This window comes from Gopherus flavomarginatus, chromosome 7, assembly GCF_025201925.1.
Source record: "Gopherus flavomarginatus isolate rGopFla2 chromosome 7, rGopFla2.mat.asm, whole genome shotgun sequence".
In the NCBI taxonomy this organism is placed as follows: Eukaryota; Metazoa; Chordata; order Testudines; family Testudinidae; genus Gopherus; species Gopherus flavomarginatus.
In genome coordinates, this window is record NC_066623.1 from 58,427,606 (window position 1) to 58,455,366 (window position 27,761).

The following is a 27,761-nucleotide window of genomic DNA, read 5'->3' on the forward strand; positions in this document are numbered from 1 at the left end:
ACTGACAATTTGCTGACAAAGAGCAGCACATCAAAAATAATCAATAGCTTTTTATAAGCCATCACAAATGCCTATTGTTGTAGCTCAGTTGGCTTGCTGTCTGTGGGTTAGAAGCAATGTTATAGTTCCCACTACACTAGTTGATAGAGATGGTCACGTTGTGATAGACTTAGAATCCATTGAGAGGAAGACAATTATACCACTATATAAGCATCACCTGATTAATAGTGACTTTGGAACAGAAGGCATGTTCTTCTTTGAGTGCTTGCTCATGTCAGTTCCATTCTAGGTATGTGTGTGCACCCACTTGCACAGTCATCGGAGATTTTTGCCTTAGCGGTATCTATAGGGTCAGCTGTGGAGTGCCACACTCATGTGTCAGTATATAAGACATTGCCAGCCCTATGCCCTCTCAGTTGCTTCTTACCGCCCGTGACAGTTGGTCTCTGCGACTTTTTCTCCTTGCCTAGCAAGTTCATTAGCAAGTCTCTCCTTCTTTCAAACTTTTAGTGTCTTGTAAATAGTTTGTTTACAGTAGTTAATTAGTAAGTAGTAGTAAAGTAGTGTAGTTAGTAAGTTAGAGTCCCAGTGGGGACTTTGCCCCAGGTGGGGTATGTCCTGGTTTCCGGGTTTTAAGCCCCGTTTGGCCTGTACAGGCCTATGCCTGTTAGTGACTCCCATATCAGCTGCCTAAAGTGCTTGGGGGAATCACATGTGAAGGACAAGTGTCACATCTGTAAGAACTTTCGTTCGAGAACACAAAAGGAGCACAACATCCGTTTGAGGGCCCTCTTCATTGAGGCTGCTCTCCACCCAGCGTTGTAGCCCTCCCAGCTGGACTCTTCTCCCAGCACTTCAGCCTTGTGTATAGTGCACCCCTAAGACCTGACTTTGCCCAGCAATGCTCCCCTTTGCCAATGGCCAAGAAGAAATTGAAAAACACGACTCCCCAGCACCAAGCAATAAAGGCCAATGACCATCAGATAAAGGATTCAGTTTGGGCTGCCCGCCCACCCCAGAGCTATATGGAAGTGCCTCCCTGATCAGACCCCTTAGTGCCCCGTCCTCTCAAGGTATCCACCACCGACTCCCAAGAGTGGTAGGGGGACCCTGACTCATGACAGGACTGTTGTCTTCCCAGGCCCTACCAGCATCCAGAGAGCAAAGGACTCTTCCAGTGCCGCTGGCACTGCACACAATTCTGGACCCAGCAAAGGCTCCCTATGAGGGCAGGGCAGCCGTAAACTGCCCAGCCACCCACCCCAAAGGGCAAGCAAACACACTGGTCCCCAATGCTGGGGCAGCTCTCTCCATCTCCACAGTCCAGGTCGCCGGTTAGATGTCCTAGGTTGCCGACACCACACTTGCGGTGTCCACCTACTTGACATGGATAGTCCAGAGGGAGATGTTGGTCACAGTATGGCCGGCACTGGTTGTCCTCCCGTTAGTAGTCTCCACGGCATAAATCCCCATCACCTAGACCACGGGAATGATCTCCGATGCAGTACCAGTCTACTCGCTCCTGGAACCAATCTGCCTACTCAAGGCACCTTTCACCTACAGTGACAGTTAGCCGTTAAACTCAGGTGTCAACAGCCCCACCATGGTCACCGAAGGCCTCTGAAAGGGAGTTGAGCCCCTCGCTGAGGCAGCACCAGCACGAGTGGGCTCCTGAGGCTATTTCAACCTCCACGATGCCTTCCGGGCAGCAGGACCAGTGACCGGCACAGTGGCCCTACTGGAATGCATGGGGCATGCTTGTTATGCCAATGCCCTTTTCGCACCACTCATCGGTTGCCACTTTGGAAAAGCAACTGGCGGCACCAGGCTCAGTACGTGAAGCAGAATCAGATGCTGGGGGGAGGAGCGAATGCCCACTCCTAAAGTCCCTTCCCCCATGGGCGATGATGTCCTAGGCCCTCCCAATCTCCAAATGAGGGTGTTGTGGGACGCTTTCCTGCCAGCCTACTGGACAATTTTAAGGAGCCACCACGCCCTGCTTTGAAGGATGGCCATGAACTTGGGCCTGGAGGTGGAGGAAATGATAGTGCACTTGGACACCTTGTTTATTATGCTCTCGGCATCAACCTCCTCGCGTGTCGCACTATCGGTGCACGATGGGGTCTTAAAAATAACTAAAGCCCTCTGGCAAACCCCGTTTTCCATCCTGCCCACTTCCAAAAGGGCTGAAAAGAAGTATTTCATCCCACCTAAAGCGTTTGAATACCTGTATATCCACCCACCTTCAGGGTTGCTGATCGTCTCTGTGGCCAATGAGAGAGACAGACAGGCAAACCAGTTCTACTCCCAAAAATAAAGAAGCCAAGAGGCTGGAACTTTTTGGAAGAAAAATTTATTCAACGGCCAGCCATCAGTTCAGGGTAGCAAACCACCAGATTCTTTTGGGGAGATATAACTTAAGCTTTTGGGATTCCCTTCGTAATTTCGAGGATTCCCTGCCCCAGGACTTGGCCCAAGAATTCAAGGCCCTAACTGAGGCAGTGTAATGGGGCAGCGACTCACCCCTGTGGCGCCTCCTGTCGGTCATCCTGGGAATTAGCTCTTCAACTCTGGAGTGCCCTCTGCAGGCTGGTGTCCCACTTCCTGCTGGGTTCCAAGTCCCTCTTGGACCCCGGTGCCCCTTTCAGACTGCAGTCTCACTGGGTCTCCCCTCCCCAGGGAGTCTCCACCCCTTATCCCCACCTTGCCTCAGTCGTAGGCTACTGCCAGTCACCAACTAGCCCCTACTCCCTGGGGCAGACTGCAGTATAAGCCACTCATCACAGGCAAGGAGGGGTTTGGACCTACTGCCTTGGCCTAGCCTTGGGCTGTCCCGTACAACCCCAGTACCTATTTGGCCTTATACTAGGCCGCTCCCTGGGCCTTCCCCCAGCCCTGCTCCAGCTCAGGTACCTTACCTAGCTCCCCAGCAGCCAGGCTCGTCTTCCCCTACAGCCAGAGAGAAACTGTCTGCTCCTGGCTTCACTGGACCCTGACTGGGGCATGGTCCCCAGCTGAGGCTGCTTCCCTCAATCGGCCCAGCTTTTCCCCTGCTCCAGCCTTCTCCCAGGGCTGGTTTTAACCCCTCTGGGCAGAAGTGGGGTGACCACCCCACTACAGGCAGGTACAGCAGTGGCTAGATGCTCCCTCCAAATGGCCTGGGACGTGGCCGATTTGGCCGCCAGGGTGGTCGCATTGGCGGTGGTCATGAGGCACAGTTCCTGGCTTCAGGCCGCGGGCCTGTCTCAGGAGATGCAGTCCTCCATCCAGGACCTTCTGTTTGATGGGAATGGACTCTTTGCAGAACAAATGGATGCAAGGCTGCATGGACTGAAAGACACTCGGGCAACCCTCTGCTTGCTGGATCTTCATGCACCACAGCTGGTGAGGAAGCAGTTCCAGCCACTCCCTCCTCCAAGGTCTTGGCAGCCTCAGCAGGGATCTGCAGGAAAAGGGAGAGAGACATGAGTTTTCGTTGTCGCCACCCTTCCTCTTTCTGCTCACCTGTGCAGCCCGGCCTGGTGAAACATCATGGGGAGCTAGAAGTGCTCTTTTTGAGGGTGCGCTCAAGAGCGATGCCCCAGTCATTTCCTGGATCTGCCTCATTCTTTCCTCAACCACCTACGTCCCTACTGTTCGGCCTGGTCACAGGTGACTTGGCACTGCTGGGTGCTTTATATCCCTGGGCTACCCCCTACAATTCTTGGCTGCCTCTTTCCCACCCCACTTCCCCATCCCTCTTCAGGGACCCTTCTCATAAGCAACTCCGCATTCAAGAGGTTGAGAACCTCCTGCAGATGGGGACAGTGGAAGAGTTCCCTCAGGCAATGAGAGGGAAAAGGGTTCTACTTCTGTTATTTCCTAATCCCGAAAGCAAAAGGGGGCCTAAGACCCATTCTGGACCTGCGGCACTTCAACAAGTCTCTCAAGAAGGTGAAGTTTTGCACTGTCTCCCTAGCCTCCATCATGCCCAACTCCATCTCTAGCCATTGCAAGCATGGTTAGCATTGGTCTACATCCCCAACAGACACAATCTACACCAGTGGTCACTAACTGATCAATCGCAATCGACTGATCCTATAGGATCTCCCAGTTGATCACGCTCTCCAGCAGGGCTGCTGCTAAGACAGGCTCCCTGCCTGTCATGGCCCCACGTCACTCCCAGAAGCGGCCAGTGTGGCCCCAGGGTCGCAGGGGGCAGGGGTCTCCCTTCACACGCTACTCTTGCCTGCAAGCACTGCAGTGGAAGCTGTGGGGGCAGTGCTTGCAGAGAGGGGCAATGCATGGAGCCACGTGCTGCTGCACCCCCCACGCATAACCATGAACTCCAAGCCCACTTTCAGGAATACTGCTTGTGAGTTACGTAGAATGGAATCGACATGAGCAAGCACTCGAAGAAAAAATGGTTACCTACCTTTCTTCGAGATGTGTTGCTCTTGTCCATTCCATTACCTGTCCTCCTGCCCCTGTTTGAGTGGTTGGCAAGAAGGAACTGAGAGCGCGTAGGAATGGTGGTGCCTAATATACCGACACATGAGCTTGGCATTCCAGAGGGCACCAATGCCGACCCTGCAGATACCGCTAAAGCAAAAATCTCTGACGACTGCGCACATACACCTAGAATGGAATGGACATGAGCAACACATCTCAAAGAACAAGTTATGAAAAGTTGGTAACTGTGTTTTCAACCCTGCTCAATGGAGGATGAGTGCTGAAATGACAGCAGCTAAAATGGATCTTAATAGTTGTGTTATTACAAATATTTTGTGATAAATCAGTAATTTCCAAACAAGTCAGTTGTCTAATTCTTGATGCTGCCCCTTGATGGCAAATATATCATTAAAAAGAAAAGGTATTTCTGTACCCAAAGTCAGTGCAGTATTGAATAAAAAGCCTTGGTAAAGTAGTGGAAATAAATATTACCTTGTTTGATGCCTGGATCATTAAGGAGTGATCAAGACCTCTGTGCACTACTTTCTTGATCCATACTGTGTTCCCGAGCATGTATTCTTAATCTAACTAGAAACAGCATCCGTGAAAAGGCAGCTGTTTTTGGCTGGGCTAGGTCCTGGGCAGTTGCTCCCCTAGGGAAATTTGTGGGATGATGAGGTAAACGTACATGCATTTTTAACAAGACAACATAAAATGTTTTGTTTCATTAATCTGTTCTCTCTCTTTCTCTGTAGGTAGCATCTTGGACAAAATACTGGGCAGCGCTGTGTGGAACCCAGCTTTTTTACTATGCTGCAAAGTCTCTGAAGGCTACAGAGAGAAAACATGTATGTATTATAGTGCATCTCCCGACACTGCCTGCCAAAATTTAAAAGTTAATGCCCTTTCCTGATATACAGACCAACAGAATAATCCTGGACCTGCAAGTGAGCACTATCCTGTCCTTCAGTCAGTCTCTGTCTTCTCTATGGATACAACTTAATAGAAGTAGGCACTGTAATAGGCTATACAGGGAACATCTACTTTGCATGTGTCTTTTGGGCTCAGTGAAATTGTATATTAAACGCATTAGAGAAGACCTGGAAAGAAAGAGAGAAAACTGCTAATGGTTGTCTTGAGTTGTCACCTATAGACCATACCTTCCTACAATATCTGATTTGAACAGGGGTGGGCAAACTTTTTTGGCCGAGGGCCACATCTGGGTAGGGAAATTTGTACGCAGGGCCGGGGTAGTGGGTTGGGGTGTGGGAGGGAGTGTGGGAGGGGATGCAGTTTGCAGGAAGAGGCTCAGGGCAAGGGATTGGGGCAGAGGATGGGTGCAGGGCATATGAAGGGGCTGAAGGCAGGGGATTGGGGTGAAGGAGGGGTTTGGGGTACAGCAGGGGGCTTAGAGCAGAGGGTTGGGGTGTAGGAGGGGGTGCAAGGTGCAGGCAGGGGGCTTAGGGCAGGGAGTTGGGGGGTGAGGCACAGGAGGGTTTTGGGCTCCGTCCTGGCGCCGCTTACGTCAAGTGGCTCCAGGGTGGCAGTGGTGCGCACCGGGGCCAGGGCAGGCCTCTTGCCTGCCTGCCCTGTGCCGCTCCGGTAAGCACTGCGGCCCCTGGGGGTGGAGGGCAGAGGGCTCTGCGTGCGCTGCCCTTGCTGCGTTTCTAGATACCTCCCTGGAAGCTCTCATTGGCTGCGTTTTCCCATTCCCGGCCAATGGGAGCTGTGAGAGGCGGTGCCTGGAAACAAGGGCAACGCATGGAGCCCTCTGCCCCTCCCCCCATCCAGGGCTGCAGGGATGTGGTGCCGATGGCTCAGCGGGCCGGATCCTAAGCCCTGAGGGGCTGGATCCGGCCCGCAGGCCATAGTTTGCCCACCCCTGGATTAGAATATATCACTGCCCCCCTCCCAACGTTCAAGCAAACATTTAAATATTTATATTTGCTATTATGTAAAGAACTGGAGAGTGTGTTAAACTCCAGTTTGTGGATTACTCTTCCTGCCTATTCTGCTAATCCACTAATTCCTGAATTGTGGTCTGTGGACCACCAGTGGCTGCAGAGCACTTCCTGGTGGTATACAGAGAGCTGGCTTGCCATGTGTTGCTGGCTTTCCTGTCTTGTTTCCAGCTGCTAAATCACATTGAAAGAAGCTAAAATTACATTAAATACTACTTTTACTACTTTTTTATGTAAGTAATTGCTGTACTTGCCCCAGGAATGTTATGCCATAGCCACTGGAAGGGGAGAAGGGTGGTCTGTGTAGTCATGAAAGGGGAAGTGGATGAATCTGTCAAGAGACAGAAGAGAATTGGGAACCTCTGATGTTGTCTATGTAGAGTCTATACTGTGACTATCACTTCTAGGCAGTAACTTTATCCAATGTTTCAAGTCTTCATTAGCCATGTGAATTTTGTCAGATGTCACTGTACATTAGGTCATTACCTTTGCATAAAGCTGTATAATTTTAGAAAATGAGAAGTTGTGCTCCAGAATCCTGGAAAGGGGACTAGCTTGTTTGTCTGTGGTACAAAATGTTCTTTTTCTATTTCTTACATGCAGAGGGCAATGGTAAGATCTTGGATTTCTGAAAGTTCTGCTCTACTTTCTATAAAAAGAATCCACTAAAAATTGTCTTTTGTCATTTATATAACAAGCTAGGTGTTTTCCAAATTTATTTAGACTAGTTAATTTCATTGGGAAACCCAATATTATAATATCTAAAGTAGCTTAATAATAGTAGCTTAGTGCACTAAAAAGGTTTGCATGATTTAAATTATTTTTTCTTCCCACTTAAATTGGCATTCAGTTTGCTTAGCTGAGAGCAATGGTCCTGCTTAATCTAATCTGTCAATTGTTACTGCTTAGTTTGAAACTAGTGAAATACATTTTTGACAGATTTATATGTGATATTAATGAAAAACTTACATATTCAAATCTGCCTCATTATTTCCTGCTATTTCTACTCTTAATGGAAAGAAACAAGACTGTACAAATGATTATATTAAAAAAAATTAAGAAAATAATTTGTTGCTGGCATTATATTGTCAAGAGTGTATTGCTTGTCTTTGTGAAGGCACTGAGAGTTGAAAAAGCCTCCTTTCTGCCAGTATGTCACGTTTTGTGCTCCTGTTGCTGACTTTTGATGCCTTTAGCTTTTATTCCAAATAATGTATTTTTCCAAGAATGGAATCATCATTCTATAATCTCTCTTGCCTGGTGTTTTCTCCATTTCAAAATATCAAATGATAACTCAGAAAGGGAGAAATAAGTGTATCTCCATATATTATCAATTAAGTACTATCTCATAGAGCTGGAAGGGACCCTGAAAGGTCATCAAGTTCAGCCCACTGTCTTCACTAGCTGGACTAAGTACTGATTTTACCCCAGATCCCTAAGTGGCCCCCTCAAGGATTGAACTCACAATCCTAGGTTTAGCAGGCCAGTGTTCAAACCACTGAGCTATTTCTCCTCCCTAGTATACTAACATGGATGAGAAAGGGTTTTACTATAATACCTGTAACATGCATATACTTCTCAACAAGTAATTTTAAAACAGATTTAATAAACATGTTGTTGAAAAAAAAATCTGAGTAGCACTTGGCAGTGGGAAACCTAGGGAAGTTACATAGCTAGCTATTGTATTCTGTTTCTAAATAAAAAAAAAGTTTCACTTCTATTTATAGATGGCTCGTTGATTAACAATTTATTTCAGAGTAAAAATACAATAATGAATATCACACTATAAGGGGAGCAATCTTTTATCTTAAAAGTCTTATTGAGGATAAGTAGTATACATTAAATGGACATACAGTAATACTTCTCTGAAGATAATTATATAATTCCCAGATCAGAATCTTTAAACTAGAGATAAGACTGAAAATGTATTAGTAACTTTAAAGGGAGGAAAAACTATTAAATTCACTTTTAATGGAGATATAGCAACACTTTGGCATTTTATCTGTTCTTCTGATGACCTTATTAATGCAATGCCTTCTGATGCTCCCATGGGGTGATTTAGCTTGGCATCTCCTATATTGCAGGGTTATTTTGAAATAGAATAGTGTAGGCCTCAGCCTGCCCCTTAAGTCCTAATTATCTGATTGTGGGCTGTCAGGGAGCCTGTATACAGCTCATATTTGTTTAGTTATGATTCAGGAATGAAGTTTAACTATCTGAGGGTAAATTGGAGATGGTCTGCAGCTGTGTTAATTTCATTTGTGTTTAGAAGCTGAGGCATGAATTGATATATCTTCTATTGCACAGGTTAGGTGGTGCATGTAATAACAATTGCATAATAAAATCATATCCAGGAAATGAATTGTTAAAAGTTTGAACTTTGTCCTTTTCATAAGACAAACACCAACTTATTGTCTTGTAGATATTAATATATAAAATACAAACATCAGTTATTCAAATTTAGTCAAAGCTACTACATAATGTTTCCTCATATCTGCTAGTATAAGATGAGATCCATAGTCTGTATTAGGAGGATTGGGGAGGTCTGAGAGGTGAGAGGTAACAGGCAACTGAGGGGGAACAAAACAGGTTACTTGAAACTATGAGGTGATAAGTTTATTTATAGTTGGAAGGGGTTGCACATGAACTGGTCATGAGAGGGGGGTCTTTTTTTAAGGCATATACATGTCTGATATGAAAAATATAAATAGTAATATGGTACTTAGTTCTTTGCATGTTAAGTACTTTACATCAATATGAACAACAAGGAGTCCGGTGGCAATTTAAAGACTAACAGATTTATTTGAGCATAAGGTTTCATGGGTAAAAAAGACCCACTTCTTCAAGTGCATCTGAAAAAGTGGGTTTTTTACCCACAAAAGGTTATGCCCAAATAAATCTGTTAGCCTTTAAGGTGCCACCGGACTCCTTGTTGTTTTTGTGGATACAGACTAACACGACTACCCCCTGATACTTTACATTAATATGGAGACAGTTGTACAGAGCTGCAAGAGAAGAGGATGTCATGGGTCTCATCCTTTGGGGAAACCTCCAGAAGTTCTCTTGTGGGCAGAAAAGCACCAATTGTATTTTGAACTCTTGCTGAAGTAATCAGTAGCCCTTATTTTTTACTTTTGGCCTGGCTGGCAAGTCTCTAGCTGCCCCAACATTCAGCTCCGTTAGAGGTTTACACAGTGAGATATTAAAGAGGGTTTTATTCCAGACCCTGTTTTGTTTCCCAGAAGACATTGGCATTCTGTCTTAAGCACTATGTGTGGTGGTTCTTTTGGCCTGGAGTTCAGCTGGAGTATGTTCCACTCTGGAAGGAAAGTCCTCTCCTATAGCTCAAATGCTGCTTTAAAAAAAAAAAAAAAAAGAATGACTTCACTGGTGAAGCCAGATGTCAATTCTTTCCTCCTGAGTTGTGGAGTGAGTATTTCTCTCCCCTACATGGAAGCTTCAGTAGCCCTTTCCCCCTCTTTTTTTCTGGAAGCAGTGTATACACCGGGGTGGGCAAATTATGGCCTGTAGGCCAAATCTGGCCCTTCTGAGCTTTGGATCCGGCCCAGGGGGACAGAGGGCTCCATGCGTTGCCCTTGCCTCCAGGCACGGCCCCCCCCCCCCCCCCCCGTAGCTCCCATTGGCTGGGAATGGGGAACCACGGCCAATGGGCGCTTCGGGAGAGGTACCTGGAGGCGCAGCAAGGGCAGTGCACGCAGAGCCCTCCACCCTGCCCTGGCCCTGCATACAATTTCCCCACCCAGATGTGACCCGACCCAAAAAGTTTGTCTACCCTTGGTATACACACTGACACAAACCCATGTGCTGTATCTCTGACATTATCTATTTTCACTACTTGGGGGCTTTTTGCTTTTTTGTCTTTTTTGTCTTTCTCAGCTCCCTGCTTCTTTCCAGCCTTAGCCCTCCTTAGCTCAGTTTTCCCCAGGTAGCTCACCATCAAAGAGCCTCCAAAGATCAATTTCAAGCAGGGCCAATTTTTCCAACCAGGAGGGGAAAATCCTTGAGGCCCTAGGAGGAGGCAAGTATTTGTTCTGAGCAACTTAAGCAGTGGCCCAGGAGGGCTTATGTGTCTCTGACCCAGAGCTGGTAAAAGAGTATGGTTGCACAACCCCTGCCTCTTGGATATGCAAAGTACACACAGCAAGATAAAAGGAGTTGCCACTGGACTCCTTGTTGTCTATATCACATTGTAAGGAGACTGAAGAATGCTGGGATGCTAAACTGTTGATGATGACTTTGGATTTAGGATGTTATTTTTAGTCTAGTACCTGGTATTGCATTTATTAATTTAAATTATGGACAGAGGTTAGAGGGCTAAAGTGCAGTTTATTTCTTCCACAGCCCCAAGATAGTTTTGCAGAGATAAAAATATGGAATGGAAATATTTTTAATCTATCAATTAAATTGCCTGTTAGAGTTTACAGCAGAGATTCCCTATCTCCTTTTACTCCTGATAAACTCAAAATAATCACCCATGGTAATTATCTGTGCTAATGCTCCCTTTTTTTGGATATGCAATGGTTAAGTCACATTATTTACAAACATTTCGAACATGCATTTGGTACTTCATTCTGTAAATCTGCTATAAAATATTATAGTAAAAAATAGATATTTTAAATAGAAATTTCATTTTTAAACTAGTTTTAATAACGTAAAAAACTTTGAGACTCTTGTCACTTTATAATTTCCAAAGGTCAGTTGTTAATATCTAAAGCAGAGTTCAGAATCAGCTTTTTGACAGGGAGAAGTTTGAAAAGATTTCCAAAACAACTGTTTCTTTTTGAGATGCAAAGTCCACATTCTAACTGCTGTGGTAGACTTGAGTCATTTCTACAAGCTACTTCCACTCATTCTAAATTAAGGGCATTGCATCATTACCCCGTGTAAATTTAAACAACATGCAAATTTCCAGTCACAGTTCATATTGTGCATCTGTCAAAATTAATCTGAAACACATTGTGTGATATTAATGACAAGTAACTTTAAAAAAAGGTTTGTTTTACTCACTGATGGTTTTTAAAATGGCATACATTCAGAAAAGAAGATGGTATAATTATTATATTATGAAAGGTATGTGTTCAGATGTGTAAAGGCTTCCTATCAAATTCCAGATGTCACAATCCAAGTTTTGGTCACAAGCCTTTAGAGTAATGGTTAGGAAAGCATCATCATTGCCAAAATGTCCCCTTGACCCAGAAGGAGGATAGCAGCTTTGCCAGTGGGTAGGAGTGGGGAAAGAAGTGGAATAATCCTGGCAGTGCTCAACCAAAAAAGTATTTATTTGTGGGTTTGTATCACATGTATAATGATGGAGTATGGTGGTATAAATATTTTTTTGGCATGAGCTTGGATTGTTCTCGCTATTTACAAATGGCAGTGCTACAAGTGAATTATATAGGTCCTAATGAGTCTTCACACCACTTTGCACTATTTTGTATTTTATTCATGCCACGTTTTTCCAAAAAAAATCTAATTTTAGAAATGTTACTTTTAATTTTATACTAATTTTCATATCTCAGCCTCGATAAGCCAGATTTTGTTAGTATCTTGAGACCAGTTGTACAGAAGAGGGAGAGGAGAAACAGTGTTAATACAGTTGTAAAACTTCTAAAAATGATCTTAAAGTATACCCCATATTATCAAACTGTTCTGCAGCTTGTCGCAAGAATATCAAAATATGTGATATATTGATATTCTTGTGATAAGCATTTATCATACACTTTTGACCACTTTTGTTCTCTGCCTGCTCATTTATCTCACCCAGTACTTATTTTGCTATTTCAACCCTCTGCAAATAACTGTCTTTAAAAAAAAAAAATTTAGCTACATGGCAAATGTTTTTCTTCACATATATCACACCATTCAACATCCCATCCAAAAAGTAGAATTTCCATTAAATTGCCCCCCACCCCAAATAACTCCAGCCTGAGGCCCAGGATAGGCATGTTTTAGTCCTGGCCCAGTGATAGCTTTTCTAGACATAAAAATATCAAAAATTTAACCTGATATCTCATGGTTCCAAAGGGATATAGATGCAGGAGTTTTATCCTTATGAAAAAGACAGGTTTTAATCTTCCCAAGCATTTGTTTCTAGGTCTGGCAGTTACATTGTTTAATTTTTAGGTATAAAAAGGATATTTTCAGTAATTTTAAAAGATTTTTATGGTTCATTTGGAGACCTAGACAGTTGAAATGAGAGTAGCTAAGGCCCTGGCTTTGCAGAGAGAGAGAGATGTGAAAGTCTCAATACAACTTGTAACTGAAATATTTGTAAAATAGTTTTTTCTCTAATATACATAGCATAAACAGAATATGAAATGATGTGGTACAGTATAAAAGTTTATTTAGTATAATCTGGATAATTGAGTAATGGGTTTATCACTTGGCTGTAACGCATCCATCACAAACTCATGCAGATAAAAGCCTTTGTGACATCATTAGGGCCCTACCAAATTCATGGTCCATTATGGCCAATTTCACAGTCATAAGATTTTTTAAATTGTACATTTCATGATTTCAGCTATTTAAATCTGACATTCTCGGTGTTTGTAATTTGTAGGGGTCCTGACCCAAAAAGGGATTGTGGGGTGGGGGGCACAAGGTTATTGTAGGGAGGATTGCAGTACTGCTACCCCTACTTCTGCATTGCTACTGGCAGCAGCGGTGCCTTCAAAGGTGGGCAGCTGGAGAGTGGTGGCTTCTGGTCAGGAACCCAGCTCTGAAGGCAGAGCTGCTACCTGCAGAGCTGGGCCTTCAGTCAGCCACCGCCACTCTTCTATGCTGCTGCCTTCAGAGCTGAGTGGCCGAAGTAGGGATGGCACAGTATGGTATTGCTACCCTTATTTCTGCACTGCTGCTGGCACATTGCTGCCTTCAGAGCAGAGTGCCCAGCCAACAGCCACCGCTCCCCAGCTCTGAAGGCAGCACAGAAGTCAAGATGGCAATACTACAACCCCCCTAAAATAACCATGCAACACCCTTTTGGGTCACGGCCCCCAATTTAAGAAATGCTGGTCTCCCAGTGAAATCAGTATAGTATACAGCAGGGGTAGGCAACCTATGGGACGCGTGCCGAAGGCGGCACGCGAGCTGATTTTCAGTGGCACTCACACTGCCCAGGTCCTGACCACCGGACTCTGCATTTTAATTTAATTTTAAATGAAGTTTCTTAAAAATTTTAAAAACCTTATTTACTTTACATACAATAGTTTAGTTATATATTATAGACTTATAGAAAGAGATCTTCTAAAAATGTTAAAACGCAAAACTTTAAATTAGAGTAAATAAATGAAGACTCAGCACACCACTTCTGAAAGGTTGCCAACCCCTGGTATACAGTTAAAGTATCATGGTGCTGAAAATACTGAGTCTTGTCAAACTGTATTATACATATGTTTATGACCACACAACTTTGTGGATGTGTTGTTTCCTATTATTCCTTTATGGAGATCCAGAATAGCATTATTGTGTGTTTATGGCAGGTTAGCGGAAAGCAGAATTGCCCCTTTATTTCCATATTTTTGTAGTATGTGATGCTTTAATTCTGGCTGAGCCCTCTTGCTTAACGTTAATATGTACTCTGTTTTTTTCAGTTCAAATCTACACCAAGTAAAAATGTGTCAGTGGTAGGATGGATGGTGATGATGGCTGATGACCCAGAACATCCTGATCTCTTCTTGCTGACTGATTCTGAGAAGGGTAAGTAACATCAGGAGAATGGTGATAAGCATAAAGATCTTTTCTTCAGATTCACCTGACTTTACAATCACTTAAAACTCTTTGTTAGGTGTGCTCATAATTAATAAGAAAAACTTCGGAAGGGATATTAAATCTCGGAGCTTAAGCCAAATTTAGGAACTCCGTAGGACTGCAGCTCCTAACTCCTACTTTCCTAACTTAGAAGTTTTGCAGCAGCTTTGCCTGATACATGTTTGTAAATCATGCTTGAATCATGCAGACATTATTTACATTAAACTGCATCTACCTCTAGTAGTTCAACATCCAGTCCACACCATTCACCCAACTAAAACAAAAAGGGGCTATTCAGATACTGTTCCAGTAGTTCTCAACCAGGGGTCTGGGGCCCTCTAGGGGGCCACCAGAAGGTTTCAGGGGGGCCGCCAACCAGGACCAGTGTTAGACTTGCCGGGGCCCAGGGCAGAAAGCTGAAGCCCCACCTCTTGGGGCTGGAACCCAGGTCCCTGAGCCCTGCCACTCGAGGCTGAAGATGAAGCCTGAGCAACTTAGCTTCATGGGGCCCCCGTGGTATGTGGCCTTGCTTGCTACCCCCTAATGCCAGCCCTGGCTTTTATATGCAGAAAACTAGTTGTTGTGGGACAGGTGGGCCACGGAGTTCTTATAGCATGTTGTGGGGCGGGGGCTCAGAAAGAAAAAGGTTGAGAAGCCCTGCACTATTCCTCACAAGCATAAGTTTAGTGTTACTAGACCAAGCAGTTTTGGAGATACAATGAACTAACAAACAACTAGGAAAATATTAAAAATAAAAGCCATCTCACAAAGTGGGCTTTTAATAAAAAGTCCAGCATCAGCCTTAATTGTGGAGAGACTATTGACTCTCCATAGTAGTTAAAAATATGCAGAAAGGACATCAAAAGTTGTTTTGATAACATATTCTAACCCAGTGGCTCTCAAACTTTTTTTTACTGGTGACCTCTTTCATATAGCAAGAGTCTGAGTGTGACCCCCACCCTTATAAATTAAAAACACTTTTTTATATATTTAACACCATTATAAATGCTGGAGGCAAAGCAGGGTTTGAGGTGGAGGTTTACAGCTCATGACCCCCCCATGTAATAACCACGACCCTCTGAGGAGTCCTGATCCCCGGTTTGAGAACCCCTGTTCTAACCTATGTAACAAGTTTTCCAGTGACTTGTTAGGTCTTTTTCTTGTTGACATCTATATAATAGTATTGAAGAATTAATATCTTTGACTCCTTTGTAATATCTCCACAACTGCAGTTAATTTTCAGTGAACATTTGAATATGGTGATTTACATGAATATTTGAACAGAATGAAGGAAGTTCATTTTAATGCTTATATGAAAAAATATTGCAAATGCGCTTCTCCTGTAAGAGGTCAACCGAAGGACAGCACCACAGTATATGAATTATGCCCCTTCTCAACTTCACATCAAATTGAACACTTCTGTAATATTTTTCCTTAGGCTGTCTGTAGTCAAGTAAGCAATGTATAAAACTGAGAACTGAAAAAGTTCATCTAAAATATGTTCTCACTTTTTGGAACAGCTCACAACTATTCTCATAGGTAACTTTTCCAGTGTGCACTCCAGGGTGCTCTCCTGCATTTCACTCTGGTTTTCTTGGCAACATTTTAAAAATAAATTATTAAGCAGTTTGGAAGGAGGGGCTGTCACAGTTCAGGGCAAGTGCACCCATATTCCCCCTCTAGGATCCATCAAGTGCACCCACTCTTAGGCTTCCAGCTCCCTAACATCACCTCTGTTGGGCAGAGATTGTCTTTCTTCCTCCCGACCAACATATTTCCAAGCTGCACAGTTCTCTGCCTACACTGTGAATTCCACAGCAAGTCAGACTGCTTCAACGGGCGCATTGCTTTCTCCTCAGAAGCTATAAACATTGTAATTGTGCCGTTAAGGTACCACATAGCTCCTTCAGAGAACGCACATTTATTCTTAAGGTAAAAGCGTTAGAGTACATATTAAAAACAATAAAAGAATATACACACATGCTAATAAGTTTACCAGCAATCACCCCAGTACATGAAGGGCTCTGGCAGGTGAACAGTTCTTCAGACTTCACCAACAGGTTTTTCTATGGTCACAAGTTTGTAACAGCTGTTAGCTCAGAACAATCACACTCATGAAAAGTTTAGTCGCCCCTTTATACAGCCAGTATCTTTGAACTGGAAATAGATCATTTGTGGACAGTGGGTCTCTTCTCAGTTAGTAGCTTCAAAAGGCTGGGTTTTTGCATAATCAGAGGAGTTACATTTGCGTATACTTGTCCCTAAAGGTTTCTTGGGAAACTCACTTTGCTTTAAAAGTTCATTGTTTCAAATAGTCCTTCAAAGCTCATAATGCCTCCCAGTTTTACATTAGCCATTTCTCTTCCCCCCCTAGAGATGTTATATACAACCTCATAGTAATATATAAACATTTGCATTTTTAATATAATGGACACCTAAGATACTTAAACTTAATTCAATAAGGTTTGTCCAGGATATTGCAGGAAATTGCCCCATCTGTCACAGGTACCATGGACAAAAAGTATTTTGGTCACAACGTTCTAAATAATTTGGTGGGATTGGGGTCTTGGGGGGATTTTTGTTTTTATTTTCTTTTGTTTTTTATTGACGCTGATCTTAATAATTGGTTTGGAGGCTGTGAACTTTTGGTAGAATATAGCACATCTGTGGTATGACGTCAAATTATATTGTTTAAATTGCAACCACACCACCCAAGGTCTAAAGTTATATGAATAGAATTTTGTCTTTTCACTCTTCGATAATGTTTTATTTATTTATTTATTTATTTATTTAATATATTTGTTTGAACTTTGGTAGAATTGAAGTACAGTACTGTATTTGTTCTTGTCTGATTTTTTTAATCAGTTTTTCCCCTACCTCTGTTATTTTAGGAAATTCATACAAGTTTCAAGCTGGTAACAGAATGAATGCAATGCTGTGGTTCAAACATCTGAGCGCTGCATGCCAAAGCAACAGACAACAGGTGAGAACAATACTGTGAAATGGAACTGAGAGCTGCTGATTGGAACTTGGCTTTGGTAACTAGCTCTGAAAGAAAACAGGGTACTAGTCAGTCAGGAGTATGTTGTTTTGCTTAAAAACTATCAATATATACAACTTGGAGGTAACATAAAGATTGTGTTCACAAACAAAGATTTAAGCCTTTATAAGGATCAAATGAAGCAACTGGGCAATTTGGAGGGGGAAGGGATATCTTAATACTTCTAACATATTGACAGTTTTACACATAATATATCCTTTCATATCTTTATTTTTTTAAAGGCCACATACTAGGCTATTATAAAGTAATAATTCAGAAAACCTTACTGGTAATATCACTATTGTAAGGTGTAGTAGTGTTTAGAATCAGTACTGCAAAATTCTCTGTCGTGTCATTTAGAGCTGTCAATTAATTACAGTTAACTCACGCAGTTTAACTAAAAAAAATTAATCACGATTAATCGCAGTTTTAATCGCACTGTTAAACAATAGAATATCAATTAAAATTTATTAAATATTTTGGATGTTTTTCTACATTTTCATATATATTGTATTCTGTGTTGTAATTGAAATCAAAGTGTATACTCAGTCCTACTTCTTGTTCAGCCAATCACTTAGACAAACAAGTTTGTTTACATTTATGGGAGATAATGCTGCCCTCTTCTTATTTACAATGTCACCAGAAAGTGAGAACACACATTTGCATGACATTTTTGTGCCAGCATTGTAAGGTATTTTTGTCCTAGATATGCTTAACATTTGTATGTCCATTCTTTGGCCACCATTCCAGAGGACATGCTTCCATGCTGATGACGCTTCTTTTAAAAAAAAAAAAAAAAAAAGTTTAAATTTGTGACTGAACTCCTTGGGGGAGAATTGTGTGCCCCTGCTCTCTTTTCCCCGCATTCTACCATATATTTCATGTTATAGCAGTCTCAAATGATGACCCAGCACATGTTGTTCATTTTAAGAACACTTTCACTGCAGATTTGACAAAAAGCAAAGAAGGCACCAATGTGAGATTTCTAAAGATAGCTACAGCACTCAACCCAAGGTTTAACAATCTGAAGTGCCTTCCGAAATCTGAGAGATGAGGTGTGGAGCATGCTTTCAGAAGTCTTGAAAGAGCAACACTTTGCGGAAACTACAGAACCAGAACCACCAAAAAAAGAAAATCAGCATTCTGCTGGTGGCATCTGACTCTTAGACAGTTAAAATGAACATGCGTCGGTCCGTACTGCTTTGAATTGTTATTGAGCAGAACCAGTCATCAGCATAGATGTATGTCCTCTGGAATGGTGGTTGAAGCATGAAGGGACATATGAACCTTTAGCACATTTGGCACGTAAATACCTTGTTACAACAGTGCCATGAGAATTCTTGTGCTCACTTTCAGGTGACATTGTAAACAAAAAGTGGACAGCATTATCTCGTGCAAATATAAACAAATTTGTTTGTCTGAGTAATTGGCTGAACAAGAAGTAGAACTGAGTGGACTTGCATACTCTAAAATTTTGTTGTAATTGAAACCAATATATTTGAAAATGTAGAAGACACCCAAAAATATTTAAATAAATGGTATTCTATTATTGTTTAGCAGTGTGATTAATCGCACGATTAATTGGCTACACCATATAACCTTTAATCAAATTTTGTGTTGCTTATATTGCTAAAAAGCGTAAAGAAGCACCTGAGCCTGAGCTTAGCTGGCTAGCCCATGCTGCTGCCTGTGCCGCAATTTTTAGTGTGATAGCTCAAGTTGAGCTAGTTCAAGTCTACCTACCCAACCTGGGGGGCACATTGATGAGAGCTTAGCTTTGAGCCATAAGCTACATATAATGCAGTGATGTCTGTTATAAACACTCTTATTCAGTGCTACTGGTGCCTAGGAAAAGGTCACAATCCTGACAGGTGTTCAATATATCTTGTCTTCTCTAGTCACCCGTATAAATATCAGGACAGCCACCTCAAACACTTACTTAGGAGGTAGGCTTTTCAGGTCCAGTAAACCAAGTGCAGTATTAAAGTTTGTCACTGTCAGTGGTGGGGAGGCCTGTCCTAACTTTTTGCTGTGTAAACATGTTCATTTTGAGGGGTCAGTAATGGAAGAGGGTGAGTTTGAGATGACTAGTGACCTTGAAACAACACTTCGAATCTCACCTTTTCCAGGTGAATCTATGATCTCTTTGTGAACCGATTTCCCTTCCTGGAGTTATTCTGACCCCTTGCAGAGAGCTTAAACCTAGGACTTAATCTGGTCCCAATAAAGCTCACAGGGTCTTCATTATTCTGTAGACCAGGGTTTCTCAAACAGGGGTCACCATTTGTGTAGGGAAAGCCCCTGGCAGGCCGGGCCAGTTTGTGCACCTGCCCCATCCGCAGGTCCGTCCGATCGTGGCTTCCACTGGCCGCATATCGCTGCTCCGGGCCAATGGGCGCTCTGGCCGCTGCTTCCAGCAGCTCCCATTGGCCTGGAGCAGCGATCCATGGCCAGTGGGAGCCGCAATCTGCTGGACCTGCGGACAGGGCAGGTAAACAAATGCGCCCGGCCCACCAGGGGCTTTCCCTACACAAGCGGCGACCCCTGTTTGAGAAACCCTGCTGTAGACCAAGTACCTCAGATTTGTGGAGATCCCTTTTAAGCAAGTGTACCATGAAACGGACAAGGAGCCTTGGTTATCCCCAGATTCATTCTTCTGACTCTGAAATAGACAAACTATCCCTCTATATCAGGTCATTGAAAAAGGTTTTAAATATTTTTACTTGTCTGACCTTGGGCTCTCAAATTAACTCTCCAGCTGATGTGAGATCTCACTATGCTGAAGCTTCTAGATACATATCAAAGGGTAAAGACATTAAGCAGCTGGATCTCTTGGGGACTAAGATTTATTCCTCAGCCACAGTGCAGATGAGGAATGACAGCTCTCTAAAAGTGCTGGCAAAATATGACTTCCTCACATAGAACAAGTTGATTGTTCTAGATCTGCTCCTGGAGTATATTAGCATTTCCTCTGCTTTTATAGGAGCAGTGTCGTCTGCACTTCCCATTTTCTAGCTATTAAAGAATGATGAACAACACTGCTGGGCACTTATTCCTCTCCATTATTTAGGGAATGCCTTCACAAAGATAGGAGATTTGCATATTCCATAAACATGGCAAGACTTGGCCTTATCCTAGTCACTGTTCATTGGAATTCCATAAACTGGCACCTTCAGCTGCAAAGGCCTTGCGTCTGTCTCCAGTAGGCTTGTTAACTTTAATAAATGTTAAACTCTCAATTGTGGCTAAACTACATTATGTCATAATTCACCTATAGATATAGACCAGAGCCAAATCATGTTATAACACATTTTATAAACCATACTGCAATCTAGTGTCTGCCTTCTCTGTATATATGTTTCCTCTAGTTGTAGTTACTCTCATGCTGCCTGACTGGTTGTATTTACCCTTTTTTTTTTGTAGAGGGAAGAGGTAAACTGAACATTTGCATGGGGTGGGTTCTGAAAAGATGAAATATGGAAAGCCAATTCTCAAAATAAAAATCAGCTGTTACTCGTGTTTTTGTTTTAGGTTCCTGCCAACTTGATGTCTTTTGAGTAAAAAGCTAATTCAAAACATGAAAGAGAACAATTTGATGAACTGTTTGTCTCATAATTTGAGCATGACGTCCTGAAGAAAGCGTGCCAGCTATACATTTATTTCTGTGCCGGAACAGAACCTAAAGGCTCAATCTCTAAACGCTGGAGTACTAACAATTTGGGGAATGGATTCCCTGAGTGAAAAATGGAGTTGCAACATGAACTGCCATGGACTATGCTTAATATTTTCTGAACTGACCTGTGGAAACCACTGCCTTAAAGAGTGAAAGGAAAATCAACATGAAACACCAAATAGTGTGTGTGAAACTAATGGCGGTGCTGTGCTTGGGTTAAATAGGTTGTAGCTAATCTGCATTTCTTTTAACTTTATACTAATTTTTTGGGGGTAGGGGGACACCACCTTTTTAGTATTCTTTAAAAAGGGTCTAACCATATTCTTAAGGGTTGCATCAACATCTGGGTTTAGACTAAGGATATAGCGGTACTTACACATTCTAGGGATGGTGTTTAAACTGTATTAGCAGCCTTCAATTGGAGCTTCTCTCAGGCTCACTTGATCTGGAGCATCATTAATTTTCTCAGACCTAGACTATGAGAGCTGTAACAAATGGAACTTTTTTTGTTTGTTTGTTGGTTTTAAGTACTAAATTTGGTAACCTTAGTACTGTATAGGAACCTTACTTCCTGCCAGTGGCACAAAGGCTGAGTGTTTGTACAGCACGTTTTTTCTTGTAAGCAGGATTGTGATACATGCTTGTCTAGTTCCTGGTTGAAGAATAGTCTGTTTTGGGTTTAAGTGGGAGCAGTGAGGTGTCATCAGGTCAGAACTGAGTGTTTCCTTCCCATTGTGTTTCTACACTGATTACTTTCCTGCATGTGATGGTTCCACTACACAACAAACACTGGATATAGCTCACAGAGATCTTTTACTTCTCTGGAGGGGTGTTTCCCTAGGTACAGTTAAAGGGAGGGAAAAGCAGAAGACCCTCTCTCAGGGTAAGATGGTTCAGAGTATCAGTTTTATAAGACCTCTTTTTTTACAGTGTTTGAGAGACACAATGTCAGAGTTTCCATATTTTCATTTTGAAAAAAATGGTTTTAATTATCTGTATTGTTCAAGATTTAGGAGCTCGAACTGTATTTGCAATTTCTAGAGAAGTTTAATCTAGGAAAGAAAAATAGGGTGGACTAGATAATCAAAACCTTTTTCCTATATATGAGTAATTCTTTGTCACTAAATGTACTTCCTCAAAAAATTTAAAATCCCAAACAGGAGGACAAATTTGCTGTGTTCTATGCATTAGATTTTCATTCATGCCTTATTTTGGGTTCTTTTAAGTTATGTAATTATAGTCTCTTGTCACAAAGCCCTATTTAAGATTCAGAACATTGATCTTCATAAATAGGGAAGAAATTCCAATAGTGTCCAGGAAAACTTCTTGAAAAAATAGTAGATATTCCACTGAGATTGTAATTTAAAAGCACTAAATAAGCTTACAGGTGCACCCCTAGATTTTCCAAAACTATCCAGTAGTCTCAGGTAATGAGTTCTCTTGATAATCTGGGGGGGCAGGAAATTCCGGAGGTGGTAATTTGTTTGGTAATGTACATTTCATTTACTAAATCAGGGTAAGGGGATAGAATTTCACACATTAAAGTTCCCAGAATCAATATCACATTTTCTTAACAGAAATCAATCGTTTGTGACTCATGAGGCAGAGGAGGAAGGTTGCTGTCCCTATTGAGAGAACAAACTAGCATAAAGAAAGAACCATTCTGGGGGAAGAGAGAAGTGGAAAGTTGGGGCATTTCCAAATGTTACTCTGTGAAATCTGTTTTCAGTATAAAGAGGATATAGTAGATGCACACTTCTGTGTCACACTTACACAATTTGGTGTCACTTTGTATATCTTTTTCTGTGGAGAGTGAATAATCAGTTCTGATCCTGAAGTAGTATATCCTGAAAGGAGGTTGCTCATGACGAATCACTTTTCAGTTCAAACATCACTTAACCCATGTTGGGTGTATAGCAGAGACAACATCTTAATAGCCAACAGTATTACTGTAATAGATTTTGCACAGCTTTAGTTTTTGTTTTGCATTTTTAAAATTACTTAGTGTGTGTTTCTTCTCAAAAGTGTTTTTTAACAAAATGTGTGTACTTTTTTTAAGCATTGTGTATGGTAACCCTGTGGATTTTGAATTTTTTTAATAAGCTAATTTAGATGCATCACAGGTTAACTATATCTATTCTTATGTTAGTGAGAGGAAACATGAAACTGGGAGCCACAGCCTGACATCACACAGCTTTGCTAAAGACAGAGTTGGGTCAGAAGGTGTTGTTTTTGTTCTTTGAATTTATCCAGCTGTATTTTCTTCTGTTTTTATGGTACATAGAGTAAGATGGGGAAAGCAGTGCTGAGCCCTTGTCAATAGTCACCATTAGATGAACTGTTACCTGTAGCTGCTCTCTACTTATTTAGACATCATATATCATTTTGATCTTTATTTTTCTAGCCTCAAATATCTCATTTTTCATGGGAGAACTGTTGAAAAAAGAAGCCTCTTACAATGTTTAGCAAGAGTAATAAGAGAGAGAATGATTAATGAAAACATTTTTAGATACTTAGTACCAGAAGTTCAATATCTAGTTCTGTTTTATCCCCTGTTAGTGTTTATGTGGCAATCTGAAGGATTACTGGAATTAAGACTTTACATCTTTTGAATTGGAAGATTATTAGGGACAAGTGATTTTTTTTTCTCTCCTGAGAGGAAACCTGTCACAGAAAGCTTAAATAGAATGACAACTCAAATCAACTGTGAAGAGCACAGTAATCCACTTCTCTGTAAAAAGTAGTAGTTAAACAAAACGTTTAAAGTAGAAATGGGAAAACAATACAGCAGCCAGATATAGACAGGTAAGGATGCACTATCCAGAATGTCAGCAAGTTGATTGTGTTTGTCTTTGGTTTATCTTGCAATGTTTTTCTTTAGTTTTTACTTTCAGTAACTGTTGAAGTTTTGCAGCTAACATTCATAACTTTTGTTTTGTTGTATTTATATCTTTAGTTGAAAGAGGTCTCTTGAGATGTCTTGCAGAACAAAAGATCCATTATTACAGGAATGTGGACAAAAATAGTTCAGAGTAGATCTTCCTGGCTGGGTTATATGTAAATGTTGATCATCTGCTGACTGGTATACAAAGGCACTTTTTCACATTTCACTTCCTACAAGATTTTTAGTTTAAACACCAACAGAGAATCCACCCAGTTTAGAGAATTAGTTGTGGTGATACTAAACGTAGTGCACTTCTAATACATCTCTGGCTGTAAATTGAAGCACTAAATGCTAACTTAATGTTCGCTTCTAATTTAGTGCTGTTTCTTTTTTCTTTATAACTTCATTTACATTTAATCAAATGCCTTCCATTTCAGTGTTCTTAAAGAGCTATTGTTAGTCACAATTCATTTTACAAAATGGGATCTATGCAATTTGAGTTAATCTAGGCATGTGCTTCATTTTACTAACCATTTCTTGTGGAAAATGCCTTTGAAACATTGCCCAAATTACTCTGATTCAATGTGCATTTGAGTTAAGTATGTGCCACCTGGTTTTAATACCCAACTTTTAACCTTTCCTACAAGGAACTTTTCAAAGATTCTAACAAGCAGATCAGTAAGATCTGAAAAGCTCACTATGCTGAAAATCGTGACAGGGCGGTCTTCACTTCCTCAATTCTGCACTCTCATATGTGGTCTTTTTGGGGAATTGACTATATGTTAACTTTCCCTCTCGGAACTCAGATGTGTTATAAAAGAATTTGCAGCAACGTTGTTGCTGCTAGCAGTACATTTACTACTGAAAATGAAAACATAAAAGAAACAAACTATCAAGGAAACACAAAAGAATGCAGCGCAGTTGCATCAGTTTATTTTTGTTGATTGACGTTGGCTATGTAGTTTAATGCTAGTTTCCTTGCCACATTTTAAGTGCGCTTATTTGCAATTAAATTTTTAGAAGACTGTAATCTTCCACTGTTAAGGAGAAACGTAAGAAGGTTGTCAACTGGAAGATGATTTCCCTTCCAACAGAAGTAAATGTAGCTTTGTACTGCTAAGGCACTGTGGGCAGTTGGATCCCTTTTGATAAAAGGAAAATTGTGTGGTGATGTTTTTCTGGCTCCTGCAGTGGCATTTTTCTTCATTCTCCTCTTCTGGTATTTTCATTCACAAGCAGTAGAAGTCCTAATCTTTTCCAGCCATTTTAGTATACTGCCTGCTCTAAGCTTCAAAACACTAGACGTGGTACTAAATCACACCAATGAGGAGTTTGTTCTTGCTACGAGGTCAACTTTTAAAAGCATCATTATTTAAATACCGACCCTTTCATTTTTTCTTTTGCCTTTCCCTAAAAATGGCTTGTGTCTAAAGTAAACAGATTTGGTGTTTGGGAGAGTTGTAATTGAAGGAATCTGTATAAATGAATGCTGAACTACTTCAGTGGGTACAAATGAACTTCTTTCTGGTCATCATCCAAACTTTTGTGGGGAGGCAAGACACTTGGATCTGAGAGAGACTGGTCAGTGCCTTATTGTCAGTTTGAAGTCCAGTTCTGTTGTTCTAGAGCTGAAAATATAATAGCAACCACTGGACTGAATTACTTTCCCTGATTTCTGTAGTGTGTACCCTCTTTCCCAACATTTTTACTTTCTCACAGAAGGAATTAGTCAATTTTGGTCTGTGTAAGATAGATATGGTTTAAATTACTAAACTGTTTTTCTAGGTTTGGTAACTTTTTGTAGCAGAAGCAGCCATTGACAGATTTGTCTGCAGCTTTTATCAGAACTGTCTAAACCATCTTGTAACAATTTTTCTTTAAAATATGAAACATTTGTAATGTCCAGCATAAAAGATAAAAAAGCAGCAAGAATAAATAAGGATCAGAGGGCATTCCGAGTAATTTCTAGTGTTTTGTGACCTTTAATTCTCCTAGCTAAAAATGAGGATTCTCTTCCTTTTTATTCCTTTGAAACACTGTACTGTACAAATGTGAAAGGACTATACCTACGAACCTTTTTTTTGTTAATTTAGAATAAATATCAAGGAGAAATTTCAAAAAAAAAAACTGGACAAACTGTATATTGTAGCTTTTCTTGACATACTTTAAGCTCATTTGTTCAGGGGTGGTTTGTTCTATTTCTAGTGTCATACCATCTAGTGAAAACTAAGTTTCCCTACAAGAGATGTGTGAGCTTTGAAGCATTAAGCTTTGAAGCACATAGCTTTGGAGGGAGAAATTAATTAATAAGCTTTCACACACTGAGGTTCTTTTAGCAATGAAAGCCACATACAATAGAATATTCATTTTCCTCTAAGACATTATGGTAGAAAACAGAGCATTTCCTCTGCAGTGTTCTTCAGATGTTTAAAAGGAAAAGCATAACCTAGCACAGAAATGATCAACCTTAAAGGGTTCTTCAGTGACAATTGAAAGGATTAGCCCAAGGTGAAGAAAGCAGAGGTTTGAGTCTAGCCATGCATGTTACTGAACAGAGTTGAGGATTTTTCTCAAGGACTATTGCTATAAAAAAAAAAGTGCCACAATGAGATGGAGGCTTTTGCAAATCACACCGTGGTGGCTCATTTCTGGAGCTTTTCCTCAAACAGCCAGGAGTAACATAAACATTCAGTTTCTTCTGTACACTTGATTAGTATCAAATTTACCTTAGTGGAAGAGGGATGTGGCCTCCAATTCCCCAGCAAAACTCTTGCCATTCCAGAACTCCTCCCAAATATGGTCCAAAAGTAGTAAAAGTTGACCAATTAAATAGGGAGAGAAAGGATCTTTAGGGTTCACCTGTTTACAGAGCCCTTGACTCCTTGCATACAGATAAATACACCTATTCAAGCCCTACTGTAGTAGTGCAGAGGCTGGGGAAATCATACAATCTATAATAATCCAGGAAGAAAAAACAAAGATTGTTTATATGATAAACACAAGCCATTTTTAATGTTATTCTTCCATGTTGACTTGAGATGCTATAGTGATAGTAATTGCACTATGACCTCTATGAGTGATGTGCAGTTAGACTGTCCTCTAGCCTTTTTTCTTCTTTTTTAAATACTTTAGTGTGAGTGTGTGTGAAATTGTGTGTTTGCATAAGCTAGTTTAAAATTACTTTAAGTACGGATTTCAGAAATCTTTCCTACTGAAATAAATTATTTAAAATGTGGATTTGTGTGAACTATTAGTTTATTTTTCATAAGCGTATTGAACCACTCTTGAGCACAGAATTTGGTTCTTTCGAAATACATTGATGCCTGGGATCAGCTGGAATTTGTGTATTATAAGCTTTTTTCAATGGACTTGTGAAGAACAGCATGAAAATAATAATATACCACTACAAATGAACACGATAAAGAAATCAGTAAACTAACAAGGGAAGACAGTTAACTGAAAAGAGCTTTTATTTTATTAATTTTTACTGCTCCTTCTGTTAGCTGCCAGTGAGCAGATGCTTTCCCACCATGGTATTTCCATACATGTGCTGTCTGTTTTTTATCAGATTTTCCTCTTGATTTCTCCATCCTCATCCTCCTTTGCCTGTAGACTTTTCCTTTAAAGATGAGATAAATTAAATTCATTGCAAACACAGCCATTAGTTAACATGTTTTATTCCTATTACTTTAATAAGAAACTGCAAAAAAGGTAAAAACTGAGCATGTGGACCGAATGTTGGTAATGTGCAAAATACTTTATTAGTCCTTGGCATGGCATATCAGCGTTCTGTGCCTTTTCACTGTGTTACATCACATTGGAACAGGTTATTAACCTAGGGCCTCTTCTACCCTGTTTCCTTGATGGAACTGTTTGCTTCTAGACTGGATGCATTAAAAAATAAAAAGGGCAGAGCAGACTTTACTCCTCATTATTTCCAAATTATGGAACTTTTAAGACTGTTGTAAGTATTCAATACTGTGAAAAATTATATGGAATTAA

The 27,761-nt window shown here is 41.2% G+C and overlaps 1 protein-coding gene across 6 annotated transcripts in view; it reads left to right on the plus strand.

Moving 5' to 3' along the window:
- The window catches only part of RALGPS2 (Ral GEF with PH domain and SH3 binding motif 2), a 283,620-nt gene extending 256,626 nt beyond the window's left edge, over positions 1 to 26,994 (plus strand). For all 6 annotated transcript variants that reach the window (XM_050963225.1, XM_050963224.1, XM_050963223.1 and 3 more), the window contains 4 exons: positions 5,187 to 5,279; positions 14,006 to 14,111; positions 17,054 to 17,145; positions 20,734 to 26,994. In XM_050963225.1, the coding sequence (XP_050819182.1) occupies positions 5,187 to 5,279; positions 14,006 to 14,111; positions 17,054 to 17,145; positions 20,734 to 20,763 (321 nt within the window). In that variant the 3' untranslated portion in view covers positions 20,764 to 26,994. The remainder of the gene's footprint in view (positions 1 to 5,186; positions 5,280 to 14,005; positions 14,112 to 17,053; positions 17,146 to 20,733) is intronic.
- Positions 26,995 to 27,761: the final 767 nt, after the last annotated feature.